The sequence below is a fragment of the Hemibagrus wyckioides genome, linkage group LG20 (genome assembly GCF_019097595.1).
Source record: "Hemibagrus wyckioides isolate EC202008001 linkage group LG20, SWU_Hwy_1.0, whole genome shotgun sequence".
NCBI lineage: Eukaryota > Metazoa > Chordata > Actinopteri > Siluriformes > Bagridae > Hemibagrus > Hemibagrus wyckioides.
In genome coordinates this window covers 21,524,164-21,537,951 of record NC_080729.1, presented here as the reverse complement: position 1 = coordinate 21,537,951, position 13,788 = coordinate 21,524,164, and the positions used below count along the sequence as shown (strand labels likewise).

The 13,788-nt window shown below is 41.9% G+C and overlaps 1 protein-coding gene across 1 annotated transcript in view; it reads left to right on the top strand.

The window, feature by feature from the left end:
• Positions 1–444: 444 nt before the first annotated feature.
• The window catches only part of LOC131371146 (netrin-G1), a 31,644-nt gene continuing 18,300 nt past the window's right edge, over positions 445–13,788 (top strand). Inside the window, exon 1 of the mRNA XM_058418945.1 lies at positions 445–1,178. Coding sequence (XP_058274928.1) covers positions 933–1,178 — 246 coding nt within the window. The 5' untranslated portion in view covers positions 445–932. The remainder of the gene's footprint in view (positions 1,179–13,788) is intronic.

The following is a 13,788-nucleotide window of genomic DNA, read 5'->3' as shown; positions in this document are numbered from 1 at the left end:
CAGGAAAAGCCTTTTTTAACAAGGCAGACATGCGGTCCACTGATCTATAATTACTGTGCTGCCTCATGGTGTGGGATGCAAAAACTCCCTCCACAGCAATAACAGCATCATCTGTTTTACCTGGTCTCACAAAATAAGTGAGACCAGCTAAAACAGAGAGAAAGGTAAAAGTAATGCAAAAACGCATACGATTAATGACGAGTATAGAAAGCAAAAGCCGAATCCCGGACATTTTAGGAGATTTGGAAAGCCCGGCTGGACACGTGTTTTTAGTCCCAAAAGGAGGACATGTCTGGGAAAAAGAGGACGTATGGCCACCCTAAATTTTAAATGATTGTGGAATTATGTGTAGAATTTTAGTAGTAATTTCTATGTTTAGCTTCACTCTGTGAACACTCTCTCCCTTTACTTTTTTCTTTCTTACAGAAAACAGCGATTAGCGAGAGTTCTGAGTGACAAGGCTACAACTTCTGAGATGAGAATGTTTTAAAAAGTCCCACAGTTTTTGCCTCACAGTGACACTGACCAGCACAGAGAGAGTAAACAGAATTTATTGTTGCTTTTTACAATCCACTTTTAATATTTATCAGCAGATTTACTAGAAAGGTTGAACAAAAGAGTTCATTTGACATACATCACATGCTAACTGACAGTAAACTTATAAAAAAGTGGGAAAAAGTGAATGAAGTACAGACTTCTCTCTGATGATTAGCGCATGCTAGCTGCTGATCTTAGACAATATCATGACTCCCACCTGCATGTTTAAACTCTACACAGCATTTCATCTGCTTGTTAACTGCAGAGTCATTTTTTACTAAATAATCAGCACTAGCATTAGTATGCTGCCTTTACAGCCCTGAACCTCCTGACATCAAGCTTCATAGTGAATTCTGTGTTTTATTTCCGTTGTTGTTGTAAATGATTTAGCAGCCATGCAGCTAGCATTAGCCTTAGCACTGCAGGCGTGTTGGGGGTGTGTTAGCCGTGCGATACAGAACTCTCCTGCCTCCTGGGGTCACTACGATGTCTGCAAATCACAGCTTTACACAGACGATGGACTCGTGTGGCATTACATGGCATGTGAGCCAGAATCCACCGACATGACCAAGTATGTAAAAGTCAATCTGGAGCCGGAGAACATCACGTGTGGAGAACCACCTGAGATATATTGCGCTCTGGTCAGTGCACTTCATCTTTATATCTTTTTTCCTTTCATTTTATGGCGTAGAGATCCCCATACCCTAATTCCTACTCCCTATACCCTGTATCCTATTCCCTACTCCCTAAACCCTGTATCCTAATCCCTACTCCCAATATCCTGTACCCTAATCCCTACTCCCTAAACCCTAATCCCTACTGCTTATACCCTGTACCCTATTCCCTACTCCCTAAACCCTAATCCCTACTCCCTAAACCCTAAACCCTAATCCCTACTCCCTATACCCTGTACCCTATTACCTACTCCCTATTCCCTACTCAGTAAACCCTAATCCCTACTCCCTATACCCTATTCCCTACTCCCTACTCCCTAAACCCTAATCCCTACGCTCTATACCCTGTGCCCTATTTCATAAATTCTATACCCTAATCGCTACTCCCTAATCTGCATTACATATTTCCTATTTCTTGCTCCCTATTCCTTATCTTTCTTATTCCTTAATCTATTTGTATATCTGTCTATACAACTTATTGCCCTCCAATCTACCTGTCTGTCATTCTGTCAGTAAAACATCTATATGAAGTTACCGTGTGCTTTAACACATGAGGGTGACATCATCACTCATTTTAAAAATAAATTGTGAGTATTATATTTGATTAAATCCTGCAGTCTGGTGTAATGAAAAAATCCAATGTAATGAGTAAATAGTGAATAAATATTGAAATAAAGACACAGATGTGAGAGTGACGCTCTGTCAGAGACTCTGTGTTCCTGATCTCACCCTTCACACTGCTGTAAAAAAAATCTAAACTGAGCTTTTTATATCTGCAGAGTGACAGAAATAAATCAAATAACTGAAAAGACTGAGACATTAAACTGAAAATACATTTTTCAGCTTGTCACAAGACTTCATCCATCAGGTCTATCCATATAACTGTCTCATTGTCTGTCTCTCTGTCTCACTGTCTGTCTTTTTGTCATTGTGTCTCATAGTAAATGTCCATCTGCTGTTTGTTACAATTAGAGATTTAGCTTGGGTAGACAATAAATACTACTACTAATAATAAATAATAATAATAATTTAGAAAAAAACTTCTATTCAATGTGATCACATTGTTTATCGCTGTGGTTTACTGTTACTGTTCAATATGTATCATCTCTCACATTAATTTATCACCTGAGACCAGTGTGTTTTCACACACACACACACACACACACACACATGCTGAGAGAGAAGATGGAGGGTGTGAGAGAGGTTTAGTGCAGGAGGGAGGTAACCTTTGTTTTATTTTTAGCTACAGAATCGAGACAAAGAGCAAAAACATGGTTATTATTCTTTTCTCTGATTTTGGGTTCACCTTTACACCTGCAGAGTGATACAGTCAGTGATACAGTGATAGTCATTGATACAGTCAGTGATACAGTCAGTACTACAGTCAGTAATACAGTGATACAGTCAGTGATACAGTGATACAGTGAGTGATACAGTCAGTGATACAGTGATACAGTAAGTGATACAGTCAGTGATACAGTGATACAGTCAGTACTACAGTCAGTGATACAGTCAGTAATACAGTGATACAGTGAGTGATACAGTCAGTGGTGCAGTCAGTACTACAGTCAGTGATACAGTCAGTGATACAGTGATACAGTCAGTGCTACAGTCAGTGATACAGTCAGTGATACAGTCAGTACTACACACAGTGATACAGTCAGTACTACAGTCAGTACTACAGTCAGTGATACAGTGATACAGTCAGTGCTACAGTCAGTGATACAGTGATACAGTCAGTGATACAGTCAGTGATACAGTGATACAGTCAGTGCTACAGTCAGTGATACAGTCAGTGATACAGTCAGTGCTACAGTCAGTGATACAGTCAGTACTACACACAGTGATACAGTCAGTACTACAGTCAGTGATACAGTCAGTACTACAGTCAGTAATACAGTGATACAGTGAGTGATACAGTCAGTGGTGCAGTCAGTACTACAGTCAGTACTACAGTCAGTGATACAGTGATACAGTCAGTGCTACAGTCAGTGATACAGTCAGTACTACAGTCAGTACTACAGTCAGTACTACAGTCAGTGATACAGTGATACAGTCAGTGCTACAGTCAGTGATACAGTCAGTGCTACAGTCAGTGATACAGTCAGTACTACACACAGTGATACAGTCAGTACTACAGTCAGTAATACAGTGATACAGTGAGTGATACAGTCAGTGGTGCAGTCAGTACTACAGTCAGTACTACAGTCAGTGATACAGTGATACAGTCAGTGATACAGTGATACAGTGAGTGATACAGTCAGTGATACAGTGATACAGTAAGTGATACAGTCAGTGATACAGTGATACAGTCAGTACTACAGTCAGTGATACAGTCAGTAATACAGTGATACAGTGAGTGATACAGTCAGTGGTGCAGTCAGTACTACAGTCAGTACTACAGTCAGTAATACAGTGATACAGTCAGTGATACAGTGATACAGTGAGTGATACAGTCAGTGATACAGTGATACAGTAAGTGATACAGTCAGTGATACAGTGATACAGTCAGTACTACAGTCAGTGATACAGTCAGTAATACAGTGATACAGTGAGTGATACAGTCAGTGGTGCAGTCAGTACTACAGTCAGTACTACAGTCAGTGATACAGTGATACAGTCAGTGCTACAGTCAGTGATACAGTCAGTGATACAGTCAGTGCTACAGTCAGTGATACAGTCAGTACTACACACAGTGATACAGTCAGTACTACAGTCAGTACTACAGTCAGTGATACAGTGATACAGTCAGTGCTACAGTCAGTGATACAGTGATACAGTCAGTGATACAGTCAGTGATACAGTGATACAGTCAGTGCTACAGTCAGTGATACAGTCAGTGATACAGTCAGTGCTACAGTCAGTGATACAGTCAGTACTACACACAGTGATACAGTCAGTACTACAGTCAGTGATACGGTCAGTACTACGGTCAGTACTACAGTGATACAGTGAGTGATACAGTCAGTGATACAGTCAGTACTACGGTCAGTACTACAGTGATACAGTGAGTGATACAGTCAGTGGTGCAGTCAGTACTACAGTCAGTGATACAGTCAGTGATACAGTCAGTACTACAGTCAGTAATACAGTGATACAGTGAGTGATACAGTCAGTGGTGCTGTCAGTACTACAGTCAGTGATACAGTCAGTGATACAGTTAGTACTACAGTCAGTGATACAGTCAGTGATACAGTCAGTACTACAGTCAGTAATACAGTGATACAGTGAGTGATACAGTCAGTGGTGCAGTCAGTACTACAGTCAGTGATACAGTCAGTACTTCAGTCAGTGATACAGTCAGTGATACAGTCAGTACTACAGTCAGTGATACAGTCAGTACTACGGTCAGTGATACAGTCAGTACTACAGTCAGTGATACAGTCAGTACTACAGACAGTGATACAGTCAGTACTACAGACAGTGATACAGTCAGTACTACGGTCAGTGATACAGTCAGTACTACGGACAGTGATACAGTCAGTGATACAGTCAGTACTACAGAAAGTGATACAGTCAGTACTACAGACAGTGATACAGTCAGTAATACAGTCAGTGATACAGTCAGTACTACAGACAGTGATACAGTCAGTGATACAGTCAGTACTACAGTCAGTGATACAGTCAGTACTACAGACAGTGATACAGTCAGTACTACGGTCAGTGATACAGTCAGTACTATGGTCAGTGATACAGTCAGTACTACAGACAGTGATACAGTCAGTACTACGGTCAGTGATACAGTCAGTACTACAGTCAGTGATACAGTCAGTACTACAGTCAGTGATACAGTCAGTACTACAGACAGTGATACAGTCAGTGATACAGTCAGTGATACAGTCAGTACTACAGTCAGTGATACAGTCAGTACTACAGACAGTGATACAGTCAGTGATACAGTCAGTGATACAGTCAGTACTACAGTCAGTGATACAGTCAGTACTACAGACAGTGATACAGTCAGTGATACAGTCAGTGATACAGTCAGTACTACAGTCAGTGATACAGTCAGTACTACAGACAGTGATACAGTCAGTACTATGGTCAGTACTACAGTCAGTGATACAGTCTGATTTTGGGTTCACCTTTACACCTGCAGAGTCAGTGATGTGCAGTGTGTACAGTGTGTGCAGTTTGTGTAGTGTGTACAGTGTGTATAGTGTGTACAGTGTGTGTTGTGTGCATAGTGTATGCAGTGTGTACAGTGTGTGTAGTGTGTAGAGTGTGTGTAGTGTGTACAGTGTGTGTACAGTGTTTGTAGTGTGTACAGTGTGTGTAGTGTGCATAGTGTGTGCAGTGTGTACAGTGTGCGTAGTGTATTCAGTGTGTACAGTGTGTATAGTGTGTACAGTGTGTGTAGTGTGTACAGTGTGTATAGTGTGTACAGTGTGTGTAGTGTGCATAGTGTATGCAGTGTGTACAGTGTGTGTAGTGTGTACAGTGTATGCAGTGTGTGTAGTGTGCATAGTGTATGCAGTGTGTACAGTGTGTGCAGTGTGTGTAGTGTGTACAGTGTGTGTAGTGTGCATAGTGTATGCAGTGTGTACAGTGTGTGCAGTGTGTGTAGTGTGTACAGTGTGTGTAGTGTGCATAGTGTATGCAGTGTGTACAGTGTGTGCAGTGTGTGTAGTGTGTACAGTGTGTGTAGTGTGCATAGTGTATGCAGTGTGTACAGTTTGTGTAGTGTGCATAGTGTATGCAGTGTGTACATTGTGTGCAGTGTGTGTAGTGTGTACAGTGTGTATAGTGTGTACAGTGTGTTGTGTGCATAGTGTATGCAGTGTGTACAGTGTGTGCAGTGTGTGTAGTGTGTACAGTGTGTATAGTGTGTACCGTGTGTGTAGTGTGTGTAGTGTGTACAGTGTGTGCAGTGTGTGTAGTGTGTACAGTGTGTATAGTGTGTACCGTGTGTGTAGTGTGTATAGTGTATGCAGTGTGTACAGTGTGTGTAGTGTGCATAGTGTATGCAGTGTGTGTAGTGTGCATAGTGTATGCAGTGTGTACAGTGTGTGTAGTGTGCATAATGTGTGTAGTGTGTGTAGTGTGTACAGTGTGTGTAGTGTGCATAGTGTATGCAGTGTGTACAGTGTGTGTAGTGTGTGCAGTGTGTAGAGTGTGTGTAGTGTGTGCAGTGTGCACAGTGTGTGTAGTGTGTACAGTGTGTGTAGTGTGTACAGTGTGTGTACAGTGTATGCAGTGTGTACAGTGTGTGTAGTGTGCATAATGTGTGTAGTGTGTGTAGTGTGTACAGTGTGTGTAGTGTGCATAGTGTATGCAGTGTGTAGAGTTTGTGTAGTGTGTGCAGTGTGCACAGTGTGTGTAGTGTGTACAGTGTATGCAGTGTGTGTAGTGTGTACAGTGTGTGTAGTGTGTGTACAGTGTATGCAGTGTGTACAGTGTGTGTAGTGTGTACAGTGTGTGTAGTGTGTGCAGTGTGTAGAGTGTGTGTAGTGTGTGCAGTGTGCACAGTGTGTGTAGTGTGTACAGTGTATGCAGTGTGTACAGTGTGTGTAGTGTGTACAGTGTGTGTAGTGTGTACAGTGTGTGTACAGTGTATGCAGTGTGTACAGTGTGTGTAGTGTGCATAATGTGTGTAGGTGTACAGTGTGTGTAGTGTGCATAGTGTATGCAGTGTGTAGAGTTTGTGTAGTGTGTGCAGTGTGCACAGTGTGTGTAGTGTGTACAGTGTATGCAGTGTGTACAGTGTGTGTAGTGTGTACAGTGTGTGTAGTGTGCACAGTGTGTGTAGTGTGTACAGTGTATGCAGTGTGTACAGTGTGTGTAGTGTGTACAGTGTGTGTAGTGTGTACAGTGTATGCAGTGTGTACAGTGTGTGTAGTGTGTACAGTGTATGCAGTGTGTACAGTGTGTGTAGTGTGCATAATGTGTGTAGTGTGTACAGTGTGTGTAGTGTGCATAGTGTATGCAGTGTGTAGAGTTTGTGTAGTGTGTGCAGTGTGTAGAGTGTGTGTAGTGTGTGCAGTGTGTAGAGTGTGTGTAGTGTGTGCAGTGTGTAGAGTGTGTGTAGTGTGTACAGTGTATGCAGTGTGTAGAATGTGTGTAGTGTGTACAGTGTATGCAGTGTGTAGAGTGTGTGTACAGTGTATGCAGTGTGTACAGTGTGTGTAGTGTGTACAGTGTGTGTAGTGTGCAAAGTGTATGCAGTGTGTAGAGTTTGTGTAGTGTGTAGAGTTTGTGTAGTGTGTGCAGTGTGTAGAGTGTGTGTAGTGTGTGTCCAGTGTGTACAGTGTGTGTAGTGTGTTGTGTGTGTGTAGTGTGTACAGTGTGTGTGTAGTGTGTACAGTTTGTGTAGTGTGTGTACAGTGTGTGTAGTGTGTGTGTAGTGTGTGTCATGTGTGTAGTGTGTACAGTGTGTGTAGTGTGTGTGTAGTGTGTACAGTGTATGTAGTGTTTGTGTAGTGTGTACAGTGTGTGTAGTGTGTGTGTAGTGTCTGTGTAGTGTGTGTGTGTAGTGTGTGTATAGTGTGTGTAGTGTGTGTGTAGTGTTTGTTGTGTGTGTGTAGTGTGTGTGTAGTGTGTACAGTGTGTGTAGTGTGTGTGTGTAGTCTGTACAGTGTGTGTAGTGTGTGTGTAGTGTTTGTCGTGTGTGTGTAGTGTGTGTGTAGTGTGTACAGTATGTGTGTAGTGTGTGTGTAGTCTGTACAGTGTGTGTAGTGTGTGTGTAGTGTGTACAGTTTGTGTAGTGTGTGTAGTGTGTGTGTAGTGTGTACAGTGTGTGTAGTGTGTGTGTAGTGTGTACAGTGTATGTAGTGTTTGTGTAGTGTGTACAGTGTCTGTAGTGTCTGTGTAGTGTGTGTGTGTAGTGTGTACAGTGTGTGTAGTGTGTGTAGTGTGTGTGTAGTGTTTGTCGTGTGTGTGTATTGTGTGTGTAGTGTGTGTAGTGTGTGTGTAGTCTGTACAGTGTGTGTAGTGTGTGTGTAGTGTGTACAGTGTGTGTAGTGTGTGTGTAGTGTGTACAGTGTGTGTAGTGTGTACATTGTGTGTAGTGTGTGTAGTGTGTACAGTGTGTGTAGTGTGTGTGTAGTGTGTATTGTGTCCAGTGTGTGTGGTGTGTGTGTAGTGTCTGTGTAGTGTGTACAGTGTGTGTAGTGTGTAGTGTGTGTACAGTGTGTGTAGTGTCTGTGTAGTGTGTACAGTGTGTGTACAGTGTGTGTAGTGTGTGTGTAGTGTGTACAGTGTGTGTAGTGTGTGTGTCGTGTGTACAGTGTGTGTACAGGGTGTGTAGTGTGTACAGTGTGTGTGTAGTGTGTGTAGTGTGTGTGTAGTGTGTGTACTGTGTGTGTATGTGTGTGTAGTGTGTGTAGTGTGTGTGTAGTGTGTGTGTATGTGTGTGTAGTGTGTGTAGTGTGTGTAGTGTGTGTGTATGTGTGTGTAGTGTGTGTGAATGTGTGTGTAGTGTGTGTAGTGTGTGTGTGTAGTGTGTGTGTGGTGTGTGTAGTGTGTGTGTATGTGTGTGTAGTGTGTGTGTATGTGTGTGTAGTGTGTGTGTAGTGTGTGTGTATGTGTGTGTAGTGTGTGTGTAGTGTGTGTGTATGTGTGTGTATGTGTGTGTATGTGTGTGTAGTGTGTGTGTAGTGTGTGTAGTGTGTGTGTAGTGTGTGTAGTGTGTGTGTATGTGTGTGTAGTGTGTGTGTAGTGTGTGTAGTGTTTGTGTGTGTAGTGTGTGTAGTGTGTGTGTAGTGTGTGTGTATGTGTGTGTAGTGTGTGTAGTGTGTGTGTATGTGTGTGTAGTGTGTGTGTAGTGTGTGTATGTGTGTGTAGTGTGTGTGTAGTGTGTGTAGTGTGTGTAGTGTTTGTGTGTGTAGTGTGTGTAGTGTGTGTGTATGTGTAGTGTGTGTAGTGTGTGTAGTGTGTGTGTGTAGTGTGTGTAGTGTGTGTAGTGTGTGTGTATGTGTGTGTAGTGTGTGTGTAGTGTGTGTGTATGTGTGTGTAGTGTGTACAGTGTGTGTACAGTGTGTGTAGTGTGTGTGTAGTGTGTACAGTGTGTGTAGTGTGTGTGTTGTGTGTACAGTGTGTGTACAGGGTGTGTAGTGTGTACATTGTGTGTGTAGTGTGTGTAGTGTGTGTGTAGTGTGTGTACTGTGTGTGTATGTGTGTGTATGTGTGTGTAGTGTGTGTAGTGTGTTTGTGTAGTGTGTGTGTATGTGTGTGTAGTGTGTGTGTAGTGTGTGTAGTGTGTGTAGTGTGTGTGTAGTGTGTGTGAATGTGTGTGTAGTGTGTGTAGTGTGTGTGTGTAGTGTGTGTGTGGTGTGTGTAGTGTGTGTGTAGTGTGTGTGTATGTGTGTGTAGTGTGTGTGTATGTGTGTGTAGTGTGTGTATGTGTGTGTAGTGTGTGTGTAGTGTGTGTGTATGTGTTTGTATGTGTGTGTAGTGTGTGTGTAGTGTGTGTAGTGTGTACAGTGTGTGTACAGTGTGTGTGTAGTGTGTACAGTGTGTGTAGTGTGTGTGTTGTGTGTACAGTGTGTGTACAGGGTGTGTAGTGTGTACATTGTGTGTGTAGTGTGTGTAGTGTGTGTGTAGTGTGTGTAGTGTTTGTGTGTGTAGTGTGTGTAGTGTGTGTGTAGTGTGTGTAGTGTGTGTGTATGTGTAGTGTGTGTGTAGTGTGTGTAGTGTGTGTAGTGTGTGTGTGTAGTGTGTGTAGTGTGTGTGTAGTGTGTGTAGTGTGTGTGTAGTGTGTGTGTATGTGTGTGTAGTGTGTGTGTAGTGTGTGTGTATGTGTGTGTAGTGTGTGTGTATGTGTGTGTAGTGTGTGTAGTGTGTGTGTATGTGTGTGTAGTGTGTGTAGTGTGTGTGTAGTGTGTGTGTATGTGTGTGTAGTGTGTGTGTAGTTTGTGTGTAGTGTGTGTAGTGTGTGTGTATGTGTGTGTAGTGTGTGTAGTGTGTGTGTAGTGTGTGTCCAGTGCTTCTTCTCTGTTTCATTGTTTTTCACGTCCACCTGATGGTGAGTTGTTATGATTTTTATGATTATTTTGATCTGATTTCCAGAGAACAGTGTGTACAGTGTGTGTAGTGTGTGTGTAGTGTGTACAGTGTATGTAGTGTGTGTGTAGTGTGTATTGTGTCCAGTGTGTGTGGTGTGTGTGTAGTGTGTGTAGTGTCTGTGTAGTGTGTACAGTGTGTGTAGTGTGTACAGTGTGTGTAGTGTCTATGTAGTGTGTACAGTGTGTGTAGTGTGTACAGTGTGTGTAGTGTGTGTGTAGTGTGTGTAGTGTCTGTGTAGTGTGTACAGTGTGTGTAGTGTGTACAGTGTGTGTAGTGTCTATGTAGTGTGTACAGTGTGTGTAGTGTGTGTGTAGTGTCTGTGTAGTGTGTACAGTGTGTGTAGTGTGTGTACAGTGTGTGTAGTGTCTGTGTAGTGTGTACAGTCTGTGTACAGTGTGTGTAGTGTGTGTGTAATGTGTGTAGTGTGTGTAGTGTGCGTGTAGTGTCTGTGTAGTGTGTAGTGTGTGTGTAGTGTGTGTGTAGTGTGTGTCTAGTGTCTGTGTAGCGTGTGTAGTGTGTGTAGTGTCTGTGTAGTGTGTACAGTGTGTGTAGTGTGTGTACAGTGTGTGTAGTGTGTACAGTGTGTGTAGTGTGTGTGTAGTGTGTGTGTCGTGTGTACAGTGTGTGTACAGGGTGTGTAGTGTGTACAGTGTATGTGTAGTGTGTACAGTGTGTGTAGTGTGTGTGTAGTGTGTGTGTAGTGTCTGTGTAGTGTGTACAGTGTGTGTAGTGTGCGTGTAGTGTGTGTAGTGTGTGTAGTGTGTGTGTATGTGTGTGTAGTGTGTGTAGTGTGTGTAGTGTGTATGTGTGTGTAGTGTGTGTAGTGTGTGTGTAGTGTGTGTAGTGTGTGTGTTTGTGTGTGTAGTGTGTGTAGTGTGTGTGTATGTGTGTGTAGTGTGTGTGTATGTGTGTGTAGTGTGTGTAGTGTGTGTAGTGTGTATGTGTGTGTAGTGTGTGTGTATGTGTGTGTAGTGTGTGTGTATGTGTGTGTAGTGTGTGTGTAGTGTGTGTGTATGTGTGTGTATGTGTGTGTAGTGTGTGTGTTTGTGTGTGTAGTGTGTGTAGTGTGTGTGTATGTGTGTGTAGTGTGTGTGTATGTGTGTGTAGTGTGTGTGTAGTGTCTGTGTAGTGTGTACAGTGTGTGTAGTGTGCGTGTAGTGTGTGTAGTGTGTGTAGTGTGTGTGTATGTGTGTGTAGTGTGTGTAGTGTGTATGTGTGTGTAGTGTGTGTGTAGTGTGTGTAGTGTGTGTGTATGTGTGTGTAGTGTGTGTAGTGTGTGTGTATGTGTGTGTAGTGTGTGTGTATGTGTGTGTAGTGTGTGTGTATGTGTGTGTAGTGTGTGTGTAGTGTGTGTAGTGTGTGTGTATGTGTGTGTAGTGTGTGTGTATGTGTGTGTATGTGTGTGTGTATGTGTGTGTAGTGTGTGTGTAGTGTGTGTAGTGTGTGTGTAGTGTGTGTAGTGTGTGTGTATGTGTGTGTAGTGTGTGTAGTGTGTGTGTATGTGTGTGTAGTGTGTGTCCAGTGCTTCTTCTCTGTTTCATGGTTTTTCACGTCCACCTGATGGTGAGTTGTTATGATTTTTATGATTATTTTGATCTGATTTCCAGAGAAACCTCGCCTTAATGTCAGTGAAGTCTGAGGCTGAGGATGAACAGCACTGACATTAAGCAGCGACTCGTCAGGGGAACGATAATCACACAGCTGCTCTCTGGTCATTAAAGAGCTTTTCACTTTAACCATCAGCCGATTACAGAATTCACTGTATTCACTGTAGATATGTCTTCACTAACACTCAGTAATATTCATTATATTAAAAACTTCACGGCCTTAATGACCCCATCTAACATATGAATCACTACGAGTCACAGTGAATCAAATTCATTAAAAAATAATGAAAAACATTGTTACATATTCATTTACATAAATTTAAAACAAATGAATCAGTTTGTTCATAAGAATCAATCAAGTGAGTTTAAATGGAGACTCAAAGGACTCAAAGTTCAGATCTCTTTAGAAGTGAATCAGTAAAATGAGTCATAAAGACAGTCTGATTCATTTGAACAATTCATAAATGTGAATCATCATTAAAGTCTTCAGTACATTGTAATTGTCTGTTTCTTTTCTAGCTTTAATTATTGCAAAAACATTTTACTCTTCAGTCATCAGCTAGTCAATATAGCAATCAGGAAATTAAAAACAAACACTAAAAACATAAGAGACTCTAAAAAAAGTCTGATATAAAGCATTTAATAGCAAAATATTGTCCTGTACAGATAAATCTTCTGATTAAACTTCAGCGTGGTTTGATTTGTGATTCAGAAAAAGACACTCACACTCCATCAGTACAGTGTGAATAACACACACTCACACTCTCACACACACACATTCCAACCCCAGTGTGTAAACGAGTCTTTATCCTTCAGCACTCAGAGATCAGACCTTCAGAGACTGGTGGAGTCGTGCAGATGTTAATCAGATCCATGCCGAGTCGCTGCAGCTGGAATAAATCCCTCTCGTGTTTATTTACTCCTCCTGTAATAATGATGGTGAGTTGAGAAAATGAGTTGATTATGGATTTATTAAAACCCTTTCAGGATCATGAATAAACCCAGATTCAATTTACTGCCTGTTTTTATCAGAGTTATGAAGCAGCACAGCTAAAGAAAATCAGGAAGGGAAGGAAATATTATTTATTTTTTATTAGTGTTTATTCTGATGCTGTAATTAAATGAGCAGTCTAATGAGGCTGGAGATGAAGCCTTGAAATTTATTTGAGGTTAAACTCTTATTACCCACAATGCATCACTGCTGGTTATGAGATCATTACAGACGGCGCACGTGATTGAACTGAGAAATTTAGAACCCGAGAGCGTAGAGTTCTGCGTCCTGCTGCGACTTGGAGAGTCAGTGATACATCTTTACTGCGTCAGAGGAAGAAGCTTCACTCACATTTTATTGTACTGTTTTTATTTTTCCAATCACACGACGCCTCACAGAATAAAGACGTGAAGAAAAACTAAAAACAACAAAAAAAGGAAACTAAAATTGGAATAAACCTCAAACACAGAGAGAAAATTCTCTACAGTTGCCTCAGAAAACATCGAATCCCCTTAAACATCTTCACTGAGCACTTCATTCATACAGGTCACACTTTCATCTTCACACCAGACTCATTTCAGTGTGACCATTTAAACCTGACCGCTTAAACCTGACCGTTTAAACCTGACCGCTTAAACCTGACCGTTTAAACCTGACCGCTTAAACCTGACCGTTTAAACCTGACCACTTAAACCTGACCGTTTAAACCTGACCGCTTAAACCTGACCGTTTAAACCTGACCGCTTAAACCTGACCGTTTAAACCTGACCACTTAAACCTGACCGTTTAAACCTGACCGCTTAAACCTGACCGCTTAAACCTGACCGTTTAAACCTGACCGTTTAAACCTGACCGCTTAAACCTGACCGTTTAAACCTGACCGCTTAAACCTGACCGCTTAAACCTGACCGCTTAAACCTGACCACTTAAACCTGACCATTTAAACCTGACCGCTTAAACCTGACCGTTTAAACAT